This window comes from Piliocolobus tephrosceles, chromosome 20 (assembly GCF_002776525.5).
Source record: "Piliocolobus tephrosceles isolate RC106 chromosome 20, ASM277652v3, whole genome shotgun sequence".
Classification (NCBI taxonomy): domain Eukaryota; kingdom Metazoa; phylum Chordata; class Mammalia; order Primates; family Cercopithecidae; genus Piliocolobus; species Piliocolobus tephrosceles.
In genome coordinates this window covers 46,144,291-46,169,556 of record NC_045453.1, presented here as the reverse complement: position 1 = coordinate 46,169,556, position 25,266 = coordinate 46,144,291, and the positions used below count along the sequence as shown (strand labels likewise).

The 25,266-nt window shown below is 36.3% G+C and overlaps 1 protein-coding gene across 6 annotated transcripts in view; it reads left to right on the top strand.

The window, feature by feature from the left end:
- Positions 1-25,266, top strand: part of MACROD2 (mono-ADP ribosylhydrolase 2) — a 2,106,139-nt gene that overhangs the window by 2,010,464 nt on the left and 70,409 nt on the right. For 5 of the 6 annotated variants that reach the window (XM_023217826.3, XM_023217825.3, XM_023217824.3 and 2 more), the window contains 2 exons: positions 1,992-2,060; positions 13,653-13,730. In XM_023217826.3, the coding sequence (XP_023073594.1) occupies positions 1,992-2,060; positions 13,653-13,730 (147 nt within the window). Of the gene's footprint in view, positions 1-1,991; positions 2,061-13,652; positions 13,731-23,435; positions 23,517-25,266 lie in introns of all 6 variants that reach the window. The other variant, XM_023217827.2, reaches the window with a different exon arrangement.

Below are 25,266 nucleotides of genomic sequence, written 5' to 3'. Positions count from 1 at the left end.
TGACCAAATCAGATCAAAGTTGTAGATAATATTCTTCCATAAAACTTAACAAGTACATATCAAGGGTTCATTGTGCCATAGGCACTGTTCCAGGCACTGAATAAACAAACAATCAATAAAAACAACATCCCTGTTTCTTTGAAATTTATATTCTGGTGGGGGTTCCAAACAATAAACAAATAAAAATGATAAAAACATCAATAGTGATAAATGCCTTGCTGAGAAATAAGGAAACACAGAAGGAATGTCCAGAAGGCAACTTTCCAGTGTCTGGGTTTGGGACGGACTCTCTGAGGAAGTGATAGTTAAAATGAGATCTAAATGATGAGATAGTGACAGAGAATTATGTTCCAAAGGACACCTGACCTGAAATTAATAGTATATGCATCATGGACAAAAGATAGGCTAGAAAATAAGCGATTTGTGATTTGCTTCCAAATGTGTGTTAGTTTTCATGCATATATGAGTTATCTTTAGTTCCCTGACCCTGCTACTACATAAAAAACTATATGTGTGTGTGTGCATATGTACTATATATATAGTTTATATGTATAAACATACCGTATATGTATAAATATACTATATGTAAACTATAGAGTCCATGTAGTATATACACACATATGTAATGTGTGTGTGTGTGTGTCTATATATATAGTTTTTCATGTACTATCAGGGAATATATATACATAACTATGTAGATAAGTATATATCACTATTATATATAAGTATATAACTATACATATTCTCTGCTACTACATGAAAAACTATATACATACTATATATGTATATGTATATGATATATACTCTATAGTTTATATATAGTATATTTATACATATAAACTATATATACTATATGTATATAACTATATGTAACCATTATATATAACTGTATAACTATACATATTCCCTGCTACTACATGAAAAACTATATATACACTCTATATATATGTATACTATATATACTCTATAGTTTATATATATTTGTACATATAAACTATATATATAGGGTATATATATACACCCACATGTGCACTCTATAAATACTTTTTTCTATAGTAACAGGGTTATGGAACTAAAGATAACTCACGTATGCATAAAAACTAACACACATTTGGAATCAGATCACAGATCACATCTTTTCTAGCCCATCTTTTGTCCAAAATGTGTGTGTGTGTGTGTGTGTGTATGTGTGTGTGTGTATGTATATTCCTTTTCCAGTTATCAGGTATTAAACATTGCAAATGATTTTAGCAATCCTGCCTGTCTAGATTTACTGTCTGAATGGGAGGGAGTGGACTAGTTAGCTCTTATCCTGGAGGCCAAACATGACTAGAGTCACTAGGGGCTGATGACACTGAGAAGAGAGGTCTACTCTAATGCAGTTAATTGGTGCTGTGGGGGGAACAGAGAGTTCCATGTCCTTGGTCCCCGTTTTCCCCTTCTGTTCTCGGGTGACATGAAAGTTCCTGGTGGCTGCTGGTGCCCTGTGCCAAATGCTCCCCTTCTTCCTGACCTCTGTGCTGACAGCCTTCAGAGCTGCTCCCCGCCGTTTGACAGCCTGGCATAACGGAGCTGAAGTGCTGTGCTAAGAAAAAAACAAACTTTACAAACACACACATAAAAGCACTTTGTAAGAACTTGCAAGGATATACTTTCTTTCACAATCTGTTACCAAGAAAAATAATATACCATCCTTTGAGGAATGAGGAAGAAACAAAATGCCAAAGGATACTACTAGCGACAAGTAGCATTCTTCACCAAAATAGATTGTAGCCCACTGGTCTCTGACTTAACTGAAGGTTCCTGTTTCACTAACTATAAAAGATATTCCCAAACCACTAGCCCCTTCAAAGAGCATTCAGTGTATTTAAGTGTGCTGCAGGCTCATGCTTTCTCTGGTGGAGAGTGGAGGGGGGTGCAGGGCAGGAAAGCCACAGCCTGACTTCTGGAAGGATGAACTCTGAGGCAGTGTTTCTTTTTCTGCTTTATAGATGGTGTCAACACTGTCACGGTGCCTGACCCCACTTCAGAAGAGGCAGTGGAAGACTGTAAAGATGAAGGTATGAGGCCACTAACTACATCTAATAATTGCAGACTCTTAGACTATTTGGGCTTGTTTATATGGAAAAACAAGGCAGCAAGTCAAATGTAACTAGGTTTTCTTAAGTGTCTCTGTTTCCAATACAATCGACTATCCCACCTACTCTCTTTTATTGCATATCTAGCCTTTATAGAAAAATATATATATATAACATTTACATTTGTTCCTTTGGAAAATAACTATTTATGAAATGAGAGAATGACCAGAGAAATTATGTTTAGAGATGTTTATTTAAAACACCAGAATTAGTCAGTTCTGCTCTTTATAGCCACTCATCAGGAAAAGGTTTGAAAGAGTGGCATTTGAGAACCACCAACCAGGGAGCACCATTTTTCAAAAAAGAAAGAAATATTTGAAAGGCATCCTTAGAAACAAATCTTTGGCAAGACCATCATTCTCCATTCTGTCGACAGTTACTCTGAGAAAATGTTGCTGACCCAAGTATTTCCAGAAAAAAAAAAAAAAAAAAAAAAAAAAAAAAAAAAAAATTTACTCTTTAGAAGTCAATTTGAGGAAAGAAGAAGTAGTGGAGACATTGATGTGGGGATGCTAGAATTAAAAAATACATATCTAAAGGAAAACAAAATAGTCCTTTTTTCTCTCTCTCTCTCCTGGTTCATTGGCAAGTCTCCAGATGAAAAGGTAATATAGGCATACCTTACTTTCTTGCACTTAATTTTACTGTGTTTAGGAAATACTGCATTTTTTACAAATGGAAGTTTTGTGGGAACCCTGCATCAAGCAAGTCTGTCGGCACCATTTTCCCTACAGCATGTCCTCATTTCATGTCTCTGTGTCATGCTTTGATAATTCTCACAATATTTCAAACCTTTTTACTATTATTCTATCTGTAATGGTGATCTGTGATCAGTGATTACTATTATAATTGTTTTGGGGTGGTATGTACTATGCCCATAAAAGATAGTGGACTGACTTAGTAAATGTGGTTCTGACTATTCCACTGACCCACTATTCCCCTGTCTGTCTCCATTTTCTCAGGCATCCCTATCCCCTAAAACACAACAATATTGGAATTAGGCCAATTAATAGACCTACAATAGCCTCTATGTGTTCACGTGATAGGAAGAGTTGCATACTAAATCATACTTTAAATCAAAAGCTAGCTATATTTAAGTTTAGTGAGGAAGGTGTGTTGAAATCTGAGATAGGCTGAAATCTAGGCCTCTTGTGCCTAGTTGTGAATTCAAAGGAAAAGTTCTTGAAGGAAATTAAAATTGCTACTCCAGTGGACACATGAATGATAAGAAACTGAAACAGCCTTATTGGTGATAAGGAGAAAGTTTTAATGGTCTGGATGGAAGATCAAACCAGCCATAACATTCCCTTAAGCCAGAGCCTAGTCCAGAGCAAGGTACTAGATTTCTTCAATTCTACTGATGCTGAGAAAAGTGAGAAAGCTGCAAAAGGAAAGTTGGACCTTAGCAGAGGCTGATTCATGAGGTTTAAGGAAACAAGCTGTTTCCATTACATTAATGTGCAAGGTGAAGCAGCAAGTACTGATGTAAAAGCTGCAGCAAGTTATCCAGAAGATCTAGCTAAGATCACTGATGAAGGTGGCTACACTAAGCAACAGATTTTCAATGTAGACAAAACAGCCTTCTGTTGGAAGATGAGGACATTTAGCATTTTCATAGCTAGAAGGGAGAAGTCAATGCCTGACTTCAAAGGACAAGCTGGCTCTCTTGTTAGGGGCTAATGCAGCTGGTGACTTTAAGTTGAAGACAATGCTCGTTTACTATTCCAGGAATCCTAGTGCTCTTAAGAATTATCACCACCGACCCCACAGAAATACAAACTACCATCAGAGAATACTATAAACACCTCTACACAAATCAACTAGAAAATCTAGAAGAAATGGATCATTTCCTGGACACGTACACTCTTCCAAGACTAAACAAGGAGGAAGTTGAATCCCTGAATAGACCAATAGCAGCCTCTGAAATTGAGGCAACAATTAATAGCCTACCCACCAAAAAAAGCCCAGGACCAGATGGATTCACAGCTGAATTCTACCAGAGGTACAAGGAGGAGCTGGTACCATTCCTTCTGAAACTATTCCAATCAATAGAAAAAGAGGGAATCCTCCCTAACTCATTTTATGAGGCCAACATCATCCTGATACCAAAGCCTGGCAGAGACACAACAAAAAAAGAGAATTTTAGACCAATCTCCTTGATGAACATGGATGCAAAAATCCTCAATAAAATACTGGCAAACCGGATTCAGCAGCACATCAAAAAGCTTATCCACCATGATCAAGTGGGCTTCATCCCTGGGATGCAAGGCTGGTTCAACATTCGCAAATCAATCAACGTAATCCAGCATATCAACAGAACCAAAGACAAGAACCACATGATTATCTCAATAGATGCAGAAAAGGCTTTTGACAAAATTCAACAGCCCTTCATGCTAAAAACGCTCAACAAATTCGGTATTGATGGAACGTACCTCAAAATAATAAGAGCTATTTATGACAAACCCACAGCTAATATCATACTGAATGGGCAAAAACTGGAAAAGTTCCCTTTGAAAACTGGCACAAGACAGGGATGCCCTCTCTCACCACTCCTATTCAACATAGTGTTGGAAGTTCTGGCTAGGGCAATCAGGCAAGAGAAAGAAATCAAGGGTATTCAGTTAGGAAAAGAAGAAGTCAAATTGTCCCTGTTTGCAGATGACATGATTGTGTATTTAGAAAACCCCATCGTCTCAGCCCAAAATCTTCTTAAGCTGATAAGCAACTTCAGCAAAGTCTCAGGATACAAAATTAATGTGCAAAAATCACAAGCATTCTTATACACCAGTAACAGACAAGCAGAGAGCCAAATCAAGAATGAACTTCCATTCACAATTGCTTCAAAGAGAATAAAATACCTAGGAATCCAACTTACAAGGGATGTAAAGGACCTCTTCAAGGAGAACTACAAACCACTGCTCAGTGAAATCAAAGAGGACACAAACAAATGGAAGAACATACCATGCTCATGGATAGGAAGAATCAATATCGTGAAAATGGCTATACTGCCCAAGGTTATTTATAGATTCAATGCCATCCCCATCAAGCTACCAATGAGTTTCTTCACCGAATTGGAAAAAACTGCTTTAAAGTTCATATGGAACCAAAAAAGAGCCCGCATTGCCAAGACAATCCTAAGTCAAAAGGACAAAGCCGGAGGCGTCACGCTACCTGACTTCAAACTATACTACAAGGCTACAGTAACCAAAACAGCATGGTACTGGTACCAAAACAGAGATATAGACCAATGGAACAGAACGGAGCCTTCAGAAATAATGCCACACATCTACAACCATCTGATCTTTGACAAACCTGACAAAAACAAGAAATGGGGAAAGGATTCCCTATTTAATAAATGGTGCTGGGAAAATTGGCTAGCCATAAGTAGAAAGCTGAAACTGGATCCTTTCCTTACTCCTTATACGAAGATTAATTCAAGATGGATTAGAGACTTAAATGTTAGACCTAATACCATAAAAACCCTAGAAGAAAATCTAGGTAGTACCATTCAGGACATAGGCATGGGCAAGGACTTCATGTCTAAAACACCAAACTTCTTAAAGTATTATTTTTTAAAAAAAGCACTTTAGAAATCTTTAAAGTACATATACACTTTAAGGTTAGATAATGAACTTGTAAGAATCACACAGTGAGTTAGACTATTTCAGGGTATACAAAAGTAATACACACTGAGGTTGCTTGGTTGGCAGGAAAGTCAGAGAATGAGGAAACCATTTCATCAGCCGCATGAACTTGATCACCCGGGAGGCAACACCCATTCCATCAGTTTCTCTAGAGACTCAACAACTGCTCTAGCAGCCATCCACTCAAAGAGCTGATCAATTCCTTTCACAGTTAAGTGAATATTAATTATCTCCTGGTGTGTGGAGCTCTCATGTCAGGCCACCTTAGTGTCCGTTGGCCAAGCAAGAGGTGTCTGCTTAGGGCCCATTACTCACCAGTCATCTGTGACCCAGCTACTAGGATCATACAGTGTAAAACATGGTAACCCTTTTTCCCAACTTGCACTAATTAGGTGGCAGAAACTTTCCCTAACACACCATAATTAAAGACAGCATGGAATGAGAGAGCAGCAGGCTAGAAGTCAGGAGAATAGGATGAGCGTTCTCATATTTGCTACTAAGTGGTAGGAGACAGATGAAGGACTGTCTTGGTTTTCTAAGTTTCGGATCCCCAAAAGCAAATCTGGAGACAAGGTTGTGGGTGCAAAAGGTGTGCCCACTTTTTATTTGGGAGGTGTTCTCAGGGAGTACAGGTGAGGTGTGAGGAAGTGGGACAGGGAAGGGAGGACAGCCCCTAGGGGATATTAATGATCAAGTTACTGCTAAGGAAAACTGAGGCTCCGTTCCTTTAAGAGATGTATAGAATGCATTCAGAAATGTCTCCCTGATGGCTGAGGAAACTGGGGCATTTATCTCCCAAATCTTTGGGGGGTCCAGAGCTGGGCATTAATTCCTGGGTACTTCTGGTACATCCAGGACAAGAATGCCCTCTGTACTGGCACTATCGGCTCCAACCTCAGGGGTAGTCCACAGGGAGGTGGGTGGAACATGTTGGCTACAAGGCTTAGCTTGCGTGGGCTGTTTTTGTTCTCACTACTCTAGCTCTAGAAAGATCTAGCCTCTCTAGATCTCAGAGGTGGAGATAGTTGGGAAGGAGTAAGAGAAGGAGAAGAGTGAATCCAACTTTTGAACCTTTACTACAACAATTGATAATGTTTTAGAAAGTCCCCAAATTGGATTTCATTAGAATGTCCAGTAATAGAAACGATTGTAAAATAGCATGTGGGATCCACACGATGAGCCACTCTGCAGCCACCCATATTTCAGAATTATTTTCAATGGCATGGAGACAATTGAAGAAAGAAAAAAAAAAAAAAAAAAAAACAGAAAAAGTAAGCACCTGTGGGAATGGGGCCCCTGATTAAGTCTCAGTTCTTTCTCACTCAGATGGGTTTGTGGATCCTTCTAGGTATGAGGAATAAATTGATGTTTGGGAGAAGTCATACAGGTCTTTGAAGCTCAACATAGTATCTCCCACAAATGACCCAAATGCTTGTCTCACTCTCCAAACATGTGCCTTTATGTTTGGAAAAAAAGATAAGTTCTGAGCCAACAAGGTAGGTTATGACTCAGTCCTTGAAATTCTTGGATCTCAGCAGCAACACTCAGCCACGCTTTCCAAGTGTCTGGCTAAAAGCAATCTGAGCCCAGAAGTTGCTGCATTTATGAATCTGGAGAGAAATTCTGTCTCCTGCCTCAACTTCTCCATAAAATAAAATAACTCAGAAGCAGTGACCCGATGCCAGGCTGTCAGCTTAGAGTTAAGGCCACAAAAGCCTTTATCATTTTTCCTAAGAAGGTTCTTTCAGTAGTACAGTCACCATGACCTTTCATTGTCAGATCAAATAAGCCAACGTGTAAATAAAACAATTGTACTCTCCCAGATTTATAGATGAATGTTTTAACAGAATTCCCAGCCCATTTACTTTTAGAACCATAGATACTTTTCACACCCATGGCCTTGTAAGATTTTATTTTTTAATGTTGTCAAGAGAGCCTGTGATGTGAGGCTTAGTAAGAGAGAGGGAGGCAAGATCAGAATAAAATCAGAAGGATGGAGGTCAAGGATACTGAAACAACCAAGTCACAGACAACCAGACAACTGAAAATAAGAGCAGATTTGCCTTTGTTTACATTGCCAAATGGGAAAAATTAACTTGATTGAAAGGGTAATTAAGCATTTCTTTTTCCATCATGGTCCAAACCGGCTTCATATCCAGCTGTTCTGTTTTCCATTGTGATGATTCTTTGTTGAGTCACTGACTTAAATACGGCCAGGGTGACACTGGTGCACACCTTAGTGCTTCCCCCACTATCAACCTTTGTTTTGTAAGTACATGGTAAAAATCTCAGTGAGAACTGTCCAACTCAGGTAAGTGGATAATGAGGGAAGAGTGGGAACATTTACAAAGAAGTGTTGCTGGAACAAAGACTTAATTTGAGCAAATCAGATTAGCTTTGTACGGTATCTTAGAGAGATTATCCAGCTCAACACCTTTAGTTCCTAGGTGCAGAAACTGAGTTTAGGTAAATTGCATGAATTTCCCTACAGTTATGAAGCTTGTAGCTCTAAATTCTGAATCACAACCCCATGATTCAATCTCTCATTTGCTCGTATTTTCAATAACAACTTGCAGAAGAATATCACCTTCAGTGTAAGAATGAGCTGTTTCACACAAGTTTATTGTTTGAAATGTGTGTTTTGTAATAGAAATAAAATTAGTTATGCATTATGGTAGTTTTCCTAGCCATGTCGCAAAGACTGTTAGCACAGGGTGATGATCCCCAAAATCTGAAGCCCTTCTGGGCCCAAGCATTTCAGATAAGGATTATCAACCTGTCCCTGAATTCCGTAACTCTGGGAATGATTGGTCACCTTTTAATGGAGGTTAATGAGATCATAATGAAGACAAATGACCAACTACAGCTCATTTGGGTCTCCTGATGCCCTGAGCAATGTCCTGTCTATGGGCCCTGTTACTTTTCAGGTAAATATAGTTCAGCCTTGTTTATCCAGCTTCACTGGGACCAAGCCCAGTTCAGATCATCAGCATCAGAAAATAGTCTGGGAATGTGTTGCAGGATAGTTTTTTCCTACATAAAAGAATAGCCGCCGCAAAGTTTCAGTAAGAACATTATCGACTGGAGAGACTTGTTTATTTAGAAAAGCACCTGGTTCAGATGGAGGAAAAATTACTTTGTCCTAATTGCTTCACATAATAAGCCAGAGATTCTAACGAGCAGGCCAGGATAAATGTTTTGCATGGTATAATCAAATCAGTTAACAAGAATCAAAGAAAATCCAGGTGATGGTATTTCTGTGCAATTTTTGCATCAAGCTCTGGTACTCGTGTGTAGACATTTACGCATTACAGAGAAAGACTATTTTATGTGTAGGTTTTTGTGTATAGCATTTTTGTTTTTTTGTTCAGACCCATTAGAACTTCTATACCAAAATGACCTCCTGTCATCACTCTGAATAATAGTCAGGGGCTTCCTCTCTTACTCGGTGCATTTTTTAGACCACGTAGCTTGAATAGTTATCTTCAAAGACAGTTAATCATGCAGTCAGTTTTATACTTTATAATCACCTCTAATTTTGATGCAACATGGTTTTTTTGCCAGTTGGATTGTCCCTCTCATTTATTTAACACATCTCTATATTTGTTGGCTATTTTCTCAAATCACATCTACTTTAAGAATTCAAGATTCGCCATCATTGATTAATTCATGGAGCAGGAATCAAGCTCAGTAGCTAATTTCTCAAAAATGGTCTGGAAAATCTTTTGTAAAATGGCAGTATCACTGGCATTGAGGTACACATTTTAAATTATTTTTAACCTTGGTGGGTTCATAGAGCTAATATGGTGGATGCTATCTTCTCCCAGAAATACAAACATATACACACATTTTGCATATCTTTTCAAAAGGATTTGTAGACACATAGAGCATACCCAGGGATCCCCGAGGGTTAAGAACTTTTGTTCTAAAGGGACATCTTAGATAGAGATAGTATTTATTTTGACTTACCGTTAAGATATTTTTGTTAAAAATTCAATAGTTTCATCATCTTTCACCACAGTTTAAATCCATACATGTAATATTCCGTCTAGATATGTATAATTAACTGCATTGAAAGTGACCTACTTTTTGGAATTTCTGTTTTATGAGGTTTTTCATTTTATTTTAATCTATTTTAAATATTCCTTTAAACCTTTTCAACTTTCTAAGTGAGGGCTTTTTCTTTTTTAATTTATGAAAGTGTTTCTTTTTTATTCTTGTTAATCTTAAAAGCACATCTATCTACAGCCCTTTGGCTTGAATATTTGATTTAATATTTGCATTTGAAAAAATTCTTTAAATATGACATTGACCTTAAAGATTTTGAAAGTCAGAAGCTACATATAAATTTAATTCCGGTTCTCTGTTATTAAAATAACATTGACTGAATCTCAGAATTAGGTGATAACTATTTTACACGTTTTTGAACATTACCAAATGATAATTTTTAGAATCAAATAAAATACAAATCCAAGGGGCTGCAAGCGTTTAGTATATGCAACTACATTTTTCAGTGTAGTTTACAGAACCTACATAGAAATAATAAGTTATTTTAGTGGCCATATACACTGGTGTCTTAGTCCAGGCTCCTACAACAAAATACCATTAACTGAGTGGCTTATAGGCAACAGCAATTCATTTCTTACAGTTCTGGAGACTGGGAAGTCAAAGATCAAGGCACCAGCAGATTCGGTATCTGGTGAGAACTCACTTTCTGGTTCATAGGTGGTGCCTTCTAACTGTGTCCTCACATAGTGGAAAGGGTAAGGGGACTCTCTGGGACCTTTTTAAATCTTTTTCATGAAGGTACTAATCTCATTCATGAAGGTGCCACTTTTATAGTCTAATCACCTTCCTAAGGCCCCACCCCCTAATGCTATCACCTTGGCAGTTAGAATTTCAGCTTAGGAATTTTAGGGGGACACAAACATTCAAATCATGAATAGGCATATTTTCTTTCTCCATCATTATGAGTAAGGATTTCATGTACATATCCAGTGCAGCTTTCGTCACCCCCTGAGCAGAAAAGCTGCACTGCCACTTCAAACCTACAACTAAACCTAATGTAATGAGATCCATGATATAAAAGATACAGAATCAAATCTAGGCCTGCTAAAGGTTATGAGACTAGAAATTCTGGGATCCCTATAAATAAATTAACTTTGGTGGAAACCATCTTCCATAGGTACCTGCTTATTTGTGAATATTGTCATGAGGTTATATAGTACTTTTCCTCCTACTTTATTGATGTGTGTGAAGGTAGAACCATTTCTGCAGAAAAGTCTCACATACGTGACAGTGAGCTTGTGGGTTTGGTGGTGGGTCATGCTGATATGAAATCCTTGTCATCACATAAAGACATGTATATTTGTGTGCACACATCGAATATACTAAAACAGCATTTTTCTAAAATGCATATTCTTTCATATATTTTATTTCTAAAGTCAGGACTTGTCTTAGAACTGATAATGTGTTATACTACATAAAATAATAGTGCAAAGAACAACTGATGGTATCTTGGATGCAATATATAGAAACATATCAGAAGATGCCTTAATAATGTTAAAGCAACTCCCCAAGAATATTGAAATTACAAAGATAATTTATTTGCTAAAGACATAGATTTTGGTGATAAAACAGATACAGTCTGGTGAGTAATTTTTCAAACGCTTTCACCCATCTTATGTGACTCATTAGATCATAAACTTGTAAACTCAATGTATATCACCACTGAAGAGACATTTCTTATGTAATATTTGGTGCAGAATCGTAATGTTTATGTAACATTATGATTAACAACAATGAATTATTGTTCAGTGTAAATGAATAAATTTTAACTAAATACAAAGTCTTGGATAATTCTATAACATTGATGTTGAGAGAAATTAATGTTGTACAAGACGAAATATCAAATAATATCATTTTTAATAAACAACTAAAACTAAAACACTTTCAAATTTAAAATTTAGCCTGATCTATATAATACCTTTTTAAATCATTGTATATTTTTAGTGTTCATGTGAGAAAAATATTCAAAATGTTTTTTTCAATTGACATCTTAGCTCCAAAATTGAAAAAGGATTTTTTAATGGGAGCTGGTTTAAAACAATTTGACATGAGTTAGATAACAGTTTGGCAAATGTGTCTGTGCTCAGTTTTGCTTCCAAATTTGGACTTTTAGACTTATTGTCAGTCTCAGAAAGAAATAAGAAGCAGTGCAGATAATTAAACATTTGCCTTGGGGGAATTATTTGCAGTTAATTAAAGCCACACACTTCGGGTATATATTAATACTCGCTTCACTGGTTATTAAATTTGAATCATATGTTAACTACCCAGGTTTCTCACTTGTCCATCAAATGTTGCTTGTGGCAGGTTCAAGAAACAAACTTTCTCATAATATTCCAAACCATGCTGTTTAAATCTATCTCCTAATTTTGAGAGGAAATGAGTGGAGAGAGACAGAGGGAGGCAGGAAAAGGAAACAAACAAAGAATAGTTTGTTTTAGACTCCATCTGATTCAGCTCTATTAGGGAGTTAAAACTCAACCAAGAGACACAAATTCAGTAGAGAATCCATTTGTAAGTAATCAAGGTGTTGGTGTACCACCCCCAGCTTTCTCCATGGTCACATGCTTACAAGATTAGCTTATGACTTTTAGATATCTTTGGATTGCTTTCCTTTCAGCAGCATGAAAAAGATCTACTAGACTATAAGCTCCATGAAGGCAGAGATTTGGTGTTTTGTTTTCTGTTGGCTCCCCAACATCAAGTACAGTGAGGTGTGATGGCTCATACCTATAATACCAGCACTTTCGGAGGATGAGGCAGGAGGATCCTTTGAGGCCAGGAGTTCAAGACTGGTTTGGGCAAAATTACAAAATCCTGCCTATACAAAAAATTAGAAAACTAAGTGGGCATGGTGGCCTATGCCTATGGTCTTAGCTACTACAGAGGCTGGAACAGGAGGATCACTTCAGCCAGAAGTTTGAGGTTGCACTGAGCTACAGTTGCAGCACTGCATCCAGCCTGGGTAACAGAGATTCTTTCTTAAAAAAGTGTCTGGCATATACTTGGCCATTATTAAATGTTTGGAAAATGAATGAGAGACCTACTTGCTGTCTTCCTGTTGATCCATTCACAGGATCATTCCAATGCTTTTTTAAACAGCCTCCAGGGAGACCTAAATATTCAGCAAGGAGCCCTTTGTAGTTTTGCAATAGCCCATAGTCACGGAATCCTTTTAGCCATGTTTTCTTCCTGTAACCATATCCTATAACAAAAATATAATAATAAGTGTACAATGATTCCATGTTTAAATGTGCTAAACAAGGGAGGGAATGACCTTGCAGAGACCAGAATGTCTGCATTCCCTCTATGCTATTGTTCTACTGTTATGGTTCCCGAGGAAGATGAACTTAATTACCACTGGATTTCAAGGCTCTGTATCTGCCTTTTTCAAGGACTCAAGACTCCCATATGTGAGCAACCACAGTAATGGAAGCATTAAGAACATTAAAATTAGATAGCCCTTTAATCTTCTCTATTTTGCCTTCCTTTTATATCCTTTCCTACAGTTCTAAGACTTTCCCTGATGCAAAAAAGATTGCTTTTATTTTCTTATTTGTTGCAAAAAGATATCCCAGCTAGCTATATCTCCGCCTTTGTAAGCTTTGAGCAGGTATCTCACATAGTATGGGGGCGGGGCGGGGAAAGCGGCTATTTATTGGCAAACATATGTATTTGTGGTTATTTTTTAAAGTAATAAATTCTATTTTTCCTCAAACATAAGTCTATCATGTTAGTGCTGAAAGCTGCTCTATTTCCAATTTAAAAATGCTGACCAAAGGTTTTGCTTGGTTGTTGTTAGATTCTGCAAAGGATGACAGTATTACAAAAGGCGGCAAAGTGACAGATCATTCTGTGTGTGACCAAGATCATCCCAATGGTAAGTTGTGAAATCCTTTATTAGCTTTTCTTTTCTTCTGCTGTGAAATAGGAAAAAAAAAAAAACCCACAGACTTGAATTTTTCTGGAAAAATATTGAATTCCAGTAACACTCTATTAGCACTGAATACCAGTTGATCAGTAGCTGCCATCTTTAGATGACACTTTTGCTTTCCAGAATCCTCATCACTCATTACTTTTGTGCCAGGCTGACTTCATTTATTTTGTTTATTGTTACTTGCCTGAATTCTGTAAGCACTGGGTTTGCAAACACTGAGATGAATGTGTTATAACAATGAGAATAAATATTTCATTGAAAAACATGGAGAATAAATGCAGGGGATTAAATCCACATATTCTTGGGATATTAAGAAGGGAGTATAGAACAAACAGAAATGAAACAATCTTTAGAAAAATAACAGAAAAAAATTTCCTGATGTAAAGCAGTTCTTCCACCCAAAACATGAAGTACACATTATATTTATAGGCAAAGGAAAAACTCAGAACATCTGCATAGCTTCATGGAATTTCTGAAGATAAATGATAAAGGCTTTTTAAGCATAGTCAAAATCAGGTAGTAATTAAAACCACCAGAATCAGATTAGCTTTAACTTTCTTCTTCCACAACCCTAAAAGCTAGAAGAAAATGGAGTCACAGTTTCCAGAGCTCTAAAGGGCACAGTTTCCATATTTAATGAAGTTATTATTTATACATGAAGTCAGAGCAATATTTTCTCAGGAATACAAAGATTAAGAAAATATGCCACCCAGTTATCCTTTCTGAATAAACTAACAGAAGGCCTGAGCAAAAACAATAAATATAGAAAGGAAGACAAAACTCAAGACTGAGGAAGGCACATTTGAAAGGGACTATATGGTAAGAGACTAATTAAATGTATGAAAATGTTGAAATAATTATGTTCTATCAAATAATTTTGAAATAACTATTCAAAATTAGGATCAAAATGACTTACCTAAATATATGTCTTTAACTTTGAAATTTATAGTATGTGTTGTTTGAAAATGAGAAAAAGGAGAGACTAGCGTTCAATAATGAAAGTCTAACTTAGACCATTTCTCCTACTGAAGACAACTAACAAAAATACATATATTTATATATTATATATTATACATATACATATGGAGAGAGAGAGACTATTTAAAGGCATTAGTGACCTAATAAGATACTGAAGAACTGTAAAGCTAAGTTCTGGGAAGCAATGAATCTCCAGATATGTTAGCCCAGAATTTGAAAACCTTTTTACCTTAGGGCATTCGCTGATTCTACAGAAGGTGTCTGGAGCTCCGTTGCTGAAAAAGGCTATGGCCCCTGTTAAACTCTCTGTTTTGGGGTTGAAACCCCAAAGATATGTATCCTAGCAGGAAGAATGAATGAGCAGTAAATTGGCCTTGGACTGCTGCCCAGCTTCAAATCATCTCAATCCCCACATTAAGTTAAGACCAGCCCAGATTGCTAGTCCCCTCAGGAAAGCAAATGTAAAATATTTACCAGGATTGAAAAAGAGTGTTATAGGCTTCAAATCATTTATATAAATAATTTGCAAAATATAATGTCCTGCACACACATAAAAAATACCCCAAAAAACGAGGGAAAAAGGATAACATGAAAAACAAAACAATAAGGCAAGAGAAGTAAGTTCATATGAGCTGAAAATATTAGAGTTATAAACACAAAGTATAAGATAATTATGCTGAGTATGTATAAGGAGATAAAGATAAGATTGGAAATTTTAGCTGAAAACTAGGAATTCAAAACAAAATAAATTTTGCAATGAAAGAGTCTAGAAGTAAATGATGCTGTAACTGAAATTAAGAATTCAATGAATGAATTTATGATTGACCAACATATTAGACACAGCTAAAAGAAGATTCCTGAACTAGAAGTTAGGTCAGAATGTACCCAAAATTAAAAATAGTAGGGGAAAAAAGGATGGCAAACACTAAAGAAAGGGAAAAAGGTATTAAGGATCTTATGACAAAGTCTATCACAAGTACAGTTGGAGTCCCAGACAGGATGGAGGGAGACAATTGGGCAGAAGCAATAGTTGAAGAATGTGGTGAGAAATTTCCCACATTGATGAAGGACCTCAGAGCCAAATGTTTCAAAAGCCCTTTGAACTCCAAACAGAATAAATATAAATAAATAAATCCACAACCAGGCCCATCATAGTAAATAAATAAATAATATACAGAAATATAGATATGATAAATAATATAAATAAATAAATCCACAACAAGACCCATCATAGTAAAATTCCTGAAAACCAAAGAGAAACAAAACATTTAAAAACTATCTTCAAGCACTTGGACTGATAGCTGACTTTTCAATATGGATAATGAAAATGAGAAGATAATACAACAAAATAGCTGTGAACCAAGAATTCTAAACCCAGGGGAATAGTATGTTTCAAAAATAAAGGTAAATGAAGGACGTTTTGGACCAAAAAGAAAGGCAGAGTTCGTCACCAGAGAATTCTGGTGTTCTGCAAGTAGAAAGCTATTAATCCCAAACAGAAGGCCAAAGATAAAGGAAGGAATTAAGAGCAAGGTAAATGGTAATTATTGGATAAGTCTAGATAAATATTGATGGTATAAATCAGTACTGACAGTAATGTCTTATGGAGTTAAGATATGCATAACGTTAAAATATACCACAATAATGGCATTTATTGGAATGAGGTAAATTAATTTTAAGTGTTCAAATGTTTTTCCATTAACATGAAGAGTAAAAGTACCAATTAGGGTGGAAACTTTGTCTCAGTGGCCCCTGACAGTCAGGAAATGAGGTGAGCCCTGTAATTGCCCAGCTGGCTGCCTGGAGAGTTTCCAGGCTCTGGTGCAGAGAGGAGGAACCCAGGGGGAGCCCAGCAAACTCTCCACATTGAGGAGACAGAGGGGAGAGTCCTGGGAGGCCAAGGTAGCTAATGTTTGCAAGGTAGCATTCTACAGAGAAGAGAGCTCCACAGAGGGAATGCTCAGAGGTCTACAGAAGGAACCCCTCAGTCTTCAACTGGGTAGGAACACTAAAAAAGATCTGAGAGAGTGATACCTGGAGCTTACGCAGGGCTAGAAGAAGTGCCTGTTCCCACCAGCCAGGCTGGAAAGCCTAAACATTCCTAAAGAACTCGGAAGGTTTGTGCCTTAGTAGTGGAGCAAAACAGGCAATAGACTAACTGCTTCTTCTGTCCTCCCCAGTAGAGCTTAAAAGTGAGACTTGAAAGGATCAGAATATCTCTTGAGTAACTTAACTGCATTTTAGAATGACGCTCAAAAATATTTATAAAAATTATAAATATATCTCATACCCAACAAAGTAAAATCAACAAAATTACCAGGCATGCAAAGAAGTATTGCAAGACAACTCTCCATGCATCTTTCATATTTCTGCATATTTTGTGAGCAGAGGCACTGCTTGTATCTTTGAAAAGGATCATGTTTCTCTTCAAATTAAAGAGCATACATACTTATTGTGCATTTTAAAAGGTTCAGAGAGTCTTGCGATTCTCTAATATGGTTTGGTTGTCTCCCCACCCAAATCTCATCTTGAATTGTAGCTCCCATAATCCACACGTGTTGTGGGAGAGACCCTGTGGGAGGTAACTAAATCACAGGGGTGGGCTTCCCCATGCTGTTCTCATGATAGTGAAGAAGCCTCAAGAGATATGATAGTTTTATAAAGGGGAGTTTCCCTTCCCACACTCTCTTGCCTGCCACCATGTAAGACATGCAGTTGCACCTCCCTTGCCTTCCACTATGATTATGAGGCCTCCCCAGCCATGTGGAACTGTGAGTCCATTAAACCTCTTTTCTTTATAAATTACCCAATCTTGGGTATTTCTCATAGCAGCATGAAAATAGACTAATACATTCTCTAAGTTCAAGATTCCTCCCCTATGATATCACCCACTGAGTGTGCAGGAATCGGCTGGTCCACCTATGGCACCATATGGGAATCAGGACTCAGAGAACAGACACTAATACTCTGGTTACTGTGATTTCTCTGAATAATAAACTGTTCTTTATCTTTGACCAGAAGTCTTTGTCTTCTGTCAGCATCCATGGAGTTGTGGCTCAAGCAGGGTAAAATCTCAGAGTCTTCATAGTTCTTGACAGGAAGCAGGAAAGTATGACACACAGGAAAAGAAAAGTCCATAAATGGAACTCAACTATAAATGATGCAGATGATAGAGTTAATATGAAAGGGCATGTTAAAAGTTGTTATAACTATTCCATGTACTAACAAAGTTAAAATTAGGACTGACCATGTTAATTCGAGACAAATAAGTTATAGAAAGATCCAAATTGAATTTCAAGGAATTCAAAACACAGTGCCTGAATTAAAAATTATACTTGATGAGAACAGTGGCAGATTAGATACTATAGAAGAAAAGATTAAAGAATTTGAACATGTAGCAATAGAAGCCATCCAAATAGAGTAAGTAACTAAGGGAAAAAAGAGCATTCATGAGCTATGAGACATCTTGAAGGGTGGTTGTAATTACAATGTACATGAATGTTAATCTCTGAGGGTGAATGTGGGAGGAAGTGACAGAAAAAATATTTGAAGTAAAGGTGATTAAAAATGTGTCAATGTGATGAAATTATGAACCCACATATGCAAGAAGTTCTATGACCCCAAAGTGTAAGAAACATAATGAAAATTACACCTAAGCACATCATAATCAATTTATTTGGCACCAGCAACAAAGAGAAAAATCGCAAAACAAGCAGAGAAAAATTACAAGTTATAGACAGAGGGCAAAGATAAAGATAAATCAGGCCAGTCACAGTGACTCAGGCCTGTAATCCCAGCACTTTGGGAGGTTGAGGTGGGCAGATCACTTGAGGTCAGGAGTTTGAGACCAGCCTGACCAACATGGTGAAACCACATCTCTACTAAAAATACAAAAATTTGCAAAGCATGGTGACAGGTGCCTGTAATCCCAGCTACTCAGGGGGCTGAGTCAGGAGAATCGCTGGAATCCAGGAGGTTGAGGTTGCAATGAGCCTCCTGAGCTGAGACAGCACCACTGCACTCCACCCTGAGTGACAGAGCAAGACTCTGTCAAAAAAGAAAAAAAAATAAAGATAAATAAAAGGTCTCATAGGAAACTAGAAACTACAATGACATGCAAAAACATGATGAATCTCACAAATGTAATATTAAACCAGAGAAGGTATGAAAGCATATATTGTTTATTACATAATCTCATATATATCAAGTTCAAAAAGCAGGAAAAAAATTAACATTTAGAAAGCCTTGTTTAGGTGATAAAACAATAAAGAAGACCTAGGTAATAATCACTATGATAGGGTTTTGATTAAACTTTGGTGATTGGAGAGGAGATACTGCCTGGGATGGGGCCATGAGGGAGCGGCCTGGCTAGATAGTTATCATAAAAATATATAGTTTTTGTATTTGTATTTGGTTATTTAATTGAGATCTCTATATTTTTGTGTGCTTTTCTATATGTATGTTGCAATTTTATAAAATTGGCTAAAAGAGGAAGAAAGGAAGAGAGGAAATGAGGAAGGGAATCAAGAAAGGAGGAAAGAAAGGAAGCATCAATGGCAGAGGTTGTTGTAAAACTAGATTATGGCTGGCAGTAGGAGGAGTTACACATTAGCCTGACTCCATAAATATGGCTCAAAAACTAAAAATCCTACCATGTTATGGATTCTGACAATATGTTACCTTTCAGAATATCTCTGAAAAATTGTACAATAATCACAAATAGAATTGAATAATAATAAAATTAAAAGAAGATATCTTACTTTCTAAATTCCCCAAAGAGATCACATGAGAATATACTCAACAATGCAAATAATAGTAATAACCTGCAGCGTAACAAAAGCCTAATGTATCAAATAAGATGACAGAAACACAAGCAAATGGTTATGACAGTAAGTGTAATTAGGTTACTTTAATAAATGTAAAAGCCACTCGGATTGACTTAAACTCAATACAAATGTAAAGCTTTAAAAGTATAAAGTTAGAAAAATGTATATTTGGGAAAGGAGCATCAAAAGAAAACATGAAGAACTACTTTAGAATCTATTTGGTTAGAATTCTAGCAAAAAAATCTCCAGTGACAAAGAGTTGGTTATTTGATACTGATAACAATTTAAGTTTCTGATGAAATATAATGATGGGGTTTTATGTGTCAGATGATATGGTAAGATACAATACAAATAAAAACCTGTTGAAAATGTAATGAGGAGTTCCCAGATACAATATTATTAGTCAATGACAGAACAAATAGACTAAGAATGACATGGAATGTTTGAAAAATGTGCTTAACAGGGTAGTCCTTGCTATAGGAATAGACAGCCTGGTCAATGAAACAGATGAAAGAGTTTAGAAATAGACCCAAGTAGATCTGGGATTTCAGCACATACTCTGGCTGACATTTCAAAGACAGATGACTCAATAAATGGCATTAAAACAACTAGTTGGCCATTTGGAAAAATAAACTGAATCCCAACCTCATTCCTTACACCAACATAAATTCCAGAAGGAACAGAGATGAAACATAAAAATGAAACTATAAAAATACTAGAGTAAAAGAACCAAAGATTATTATTCAGCACTAAAAAGAAATGAGCTATCAAACCATGAAAAGACATGTAGGAAACTTAAATGCATATTACTAAGTGAAAGAAGCCAGTGTGAAAAGGCTACATACTCTATGAATCCAATTATATGACATTCTGGCAAGGCAAAACCATGGACACAATGAAAAGATCAGTGGTAGCCAGGAGTTGTGGGGTAGGGAGGGAGGAATAGGAGTACAGAGGATCTTTAGGGCATTGAAAATACTCTGTATAATGCAATAATGGTAGATACATTTCATTATACATTGCCCAAATCCATAGAATGAACAGTTCCAAGAGTGAACCTTAATGTAAGTTATGGACTTCAGTAGGAGTTACATGGGATATCTCTGTACCATCCTCTCAATTTTGCTGTAAATCTAAAACCGCTCTACAAAAATAGTATTTTTAAAAAACAACAAAATAAAAAAAAATTACAGGCTGCTTTTTTAACTGTGAACACATACTGGCAGACACAGGATGGTATGCATATGTTATGAGATGCAGGCATACGCATATCTATAATGTGTATGCATATGTCAGTATATTGCATAAGAGGAAAATAGCAAAATTGTAATAGATAAATGTTGACATAATAAATAAAGGTTATAATGAAATTAAAAATGAAAACTAGTTGGAAAATATTCTCACCTAAATGACAAAGAGCTAATTTTTTTATTTGAAAAAAGTATGTGTGAACCAATAAGAAAAATCAGAAACAATCTAAGAGGAAAATGGACAAAAGACTCCATTATAATTCACAAAAGAAGATATACAGTCATTATAAATATGAAGAGATGCCCTATCTCTTTATTATATAAAGAAATGCAAATAAAATAGTATCCTCTCTTTTTGAACGAGGTAAGATTCAGGGGAGTTGAAAATATACAAAATTAGTGGAAATAGGATTTCCAAACATGCCTGCATCATATTAGTGGGAGACTGAAAGGCATAACCTCCTCATCAGCAATTTTGGCAAAACCTAATAAAAGGTAGAATGTTCATACTTTGATGGAAAAATTATGCCTCAGAGATTTATCCTAAACTAACAACCACCCAGACTATGGAGATATTTATTCACTGAAATGTTCACTGCAATATGATGTTGAATGGCAAAAGAAAAAAAAGTGTAAACACCTGAAAGTTCACCCATAACATGGAATATTATGTATCTTTTAAAAATGAGATTTCCAAATCAATTGTAATGACAGAGGATGATGCTTATTAAAATATGAAATGAAAAAGCAGGACTCAAAGTGTAAATAAGTTTTGATCCCAGCATATATTTACATATTTGAGCATGTGTCTGCATCTATGTGTGTATACACATATACAAGAGAAATATGACACCTCACAATATTAAAACTGGCCATCCCTTAGTCATAAAATTACCCACAACTCTCAATGCTTGTATGCATTTTTAGTGTAACCAATAAGGAAATTGCATTTCTTTTGTAACTACAAGGGAAAAAAATAATTTTAAAAATAACTTACAATAGGAAAGTAAGTTTTATTGGCTCTAGGAGAAAACCAAGGATGTCTAGAAGATAATCAAATTCACACTAATCTAGGCTTAACTTTTGCTCTTAATCTGGGATATTTTTAGACATTTTTATAAAAGTAGATTTTTGAATATTAGCAGCAATCAACTTTCAAGTTTAACGAAAAGACACAATTTACATGATTTCTTCAACACAAGCGTCAAAGAAACAAAGTCTTTGTTCTTAAGAAAACTTGAGCATCTAATAATCTGCAAGCAATAAAATTATATTGTTGTTGCCATTGTTCAGAAACAGTCCATTTATAAAGTGAGTCTAGGTTTATCCCCTCAAAATGCTGAAATCTAGACTGATGTCCCCAGACCAATTTTTATGCAAATTAATTAAAACCTAAAGCATTAGCTTGAGCCAAACTTAATTACCAAGGCTCCAAGAAACAGTCATGTGATCTATTTCTAAAGAAAAGCAAATGAATTTTTGGATTATCTGTTCTAATGGTCTCCTCCCATAAGTATGGCTGATTGAGTTCACTGCATGAAAAATATGTACATAAACTGTGGAATTCTTTGTGTTCTTTTGTTTCCTCGGCCAGGAGGGATTAGGGCAGAGGACAGTGGGGAGAATTCAGCTAGTCTGCATATGAAGAGGGAAACATAAAGCTTGCCCCCATGGGACCAAGAAAGCAAGATGGAATGTGTAAGGTCTGCATGCACTGAGGAGAAAGGCAGATGGGCTGGAAGCCCTGGAGGAGTCATTAACACACAGCAGGCCTGGGTGCAGCGCAAGGCACTCAGGCATACCTTGTCTTTATGCAGTAGGCCAAAGCCTGCGTCGTTTTCAAAGCTAGGCACCTTGTTTTGTTTATTCCCCCATTTTTAACTGTATTTAAGAAAGATGAGAAAAAAATATATTTCTATTTCAAGAAAAGATTGTCAAAATATATAAAGCACACAGGTGAAACAAATCAGGAGAAAGAGAGACATTTAGAGGGCCAGGAAGAGAAAATTCGAAATGGCGCTTTATCCTCAAAGTCAAGGGTCAAGCCTTATAAGTCACAGACATTCCCTGGCGTTCATCAACAGCCTCAGGTGCCACCTTAAGCAGGCCCACCTTTTCAGCAGTGCCCCGGGCTCTGTTGAATGGTGACCTTCTCATTCTTGGTTGAATTCCTCTGCAAATTTATCAAGTGGAGCACTGGGACCAGGGGACACACAGGAATACAGATTTTGGCCACTTCCCATCTCTGGATGCTCTACTCTTTCCCTTCATGGTATAGACAAAGTCGGGTCACAAATAGTGAGTTAAAAGTCCCTGCAGCGACCTGGTGTGATGATTAGGTGCAATGGCCAGTTCCCTATATCAACTGTGATAGAGAATGAATCTCACTCAATCACAGTGAAGGTTTCCCCTCAGTATCAGCCACCCAATAAACAAACATCAATGTGACTGGAAACTTCATCTGAAGACATAGCCATGAACCTAGGAGATTACCTAGTTCCACGGCCTTTTTTCTTTTCAGTAGATGATGAAATTAAAGGCCAAAAAGGTTGTGATTTGCCTAAAACATCCAGTTATCTTTATTCCCATTCCAGGGTTCTCTGTAACAAATATAATGTGTAGAGTGCTTAGTAGCATAGGGGACTCTACGTTGTTGTTAAAGGATGCAAGAGAAAGTAAGTTATAGTCCTTAATGACTATTTACAGACCTTGATGAGTACTCTAATAGAGGTCCAGTGAAATAGACATTGATTGATGACTTCGTATTAAATAGGTGCTGGGAAGGAAAATATGAATAAAACAAAATTTCTCTCTTAATCTAACAAGAGAGACAAACACAGACACAACTACATCACGGTGTGATCAGGATAATACTAAATAGATGAATGGGCAAAAGAACTCAACAAGCAAATATATGAAAATGATTAATTCTGCCTAGTGATTCTGAGAATGCTATACAAAAAAACTAAGTTGCTAGTTTAGCTGTGAAAGATGAGGATAATTTTCCATATAGGAAAGGAAGAAAAAGGGTATTTCAGCCATTGGGAACATATGCTAAGTAAGTACAAAGGCAAGAAATAAAGTAATATATTTAGAAAATGATCATTAGGTTGGTATATAGAGAGCACAGGAAAAGATAGGTGATTTGGCCCAAAGACAGAAGAGAGAGACATTAAGCAGAAACAAGAATTGCTTAAAAGTTTTATTTCTCAAATGTTTCTACAGTGCAAGTAGAGACTGAGAAAAAGTAATTAGATTTGGTTAGACACCTAACTTACACACACATATGTTTTAGCTAGAATTTTTTCTTCTAAGCTATCACTCAATATTTTTCCCTATTTTTGAAATTGTTTCATTATAATTATTAAATTATATAATATGCAATTGTTATAAAATGCAGGTTAGCAAAATCAAAATCCTATGAATTTAAATCTCAACAACCACATTTGAGATACAGCCTTTCAGTTTTTGCCCCCAATAATATAAATGTGTATAAGGACACATGTCCTGTGTATGTAGTTTAAAAAAGTGAAATTGCATTTTACCTTCTACAATCTTTTTAAACCTCATAATATGTAGTGGTTGCCTTCAGATTGATGAAATATTGCTGTTTAGACTTTCTGTAATCCTTAAATTAGAAATTCATTGCTATTTTCTATTTTCTATATCTATCATCATTTTATGTTTCATTTTGCTCACTACCCTTGCTTTCTTAGTGAACTCGAGTTTGATATCTAAAACATTTATTTGTTTCTTAATGTCTCCATCAATTTTCTATTCATTCAATCTTCTCATTTCCTTACCCACCAATTCTTATATTTCAGGTAAATACAAAGACACTTTCTATAGTTTTTGTTTTTCTGAATATATCTTTTACAAAAGTATTTTCCCTCAGCATAATTATATTATGTTTTAATTTTTAAGTACATTCTTTGTTTGCATAGCGGGAAATGGCTCTCCAAGCAAGACATTGCCAAGAGATTAATTAAAGATATTGCCTTTACTTTCTATAACAGAATCCTTCTCTCCATGCAGTCATTCTGTGGTCCAGACTTATCTGTAGCAGATCTGAAATGCAAAACCCGTGGCCCTAGTTTTATCAGAAATGGGGTTGAAGTCCTCCCATCCCAGTTCTTGAGACTGATTTTATAAACTCGATTTTAGAATTTTTACCTTAATCCTTGTTAAATGTCCTGGTTTCATTTAATTTACTGAGAGTATTTCAGCCTTCATTTTGTTGTCTAATATAGTCTTTATTCAACACAGTTTCCCATAATCCAAAAATCTGCTTGAAGTGATTTTTTCCTCAGAAAGTGGAAATTGTTTTATATCTTAATAGACTTTTTTTTTTTTCACATATAATGCTTGGTTCCAGCAACTGTATGCTTTTTGAGGACAAGCACTGTATCTATCTTACTTAAGATC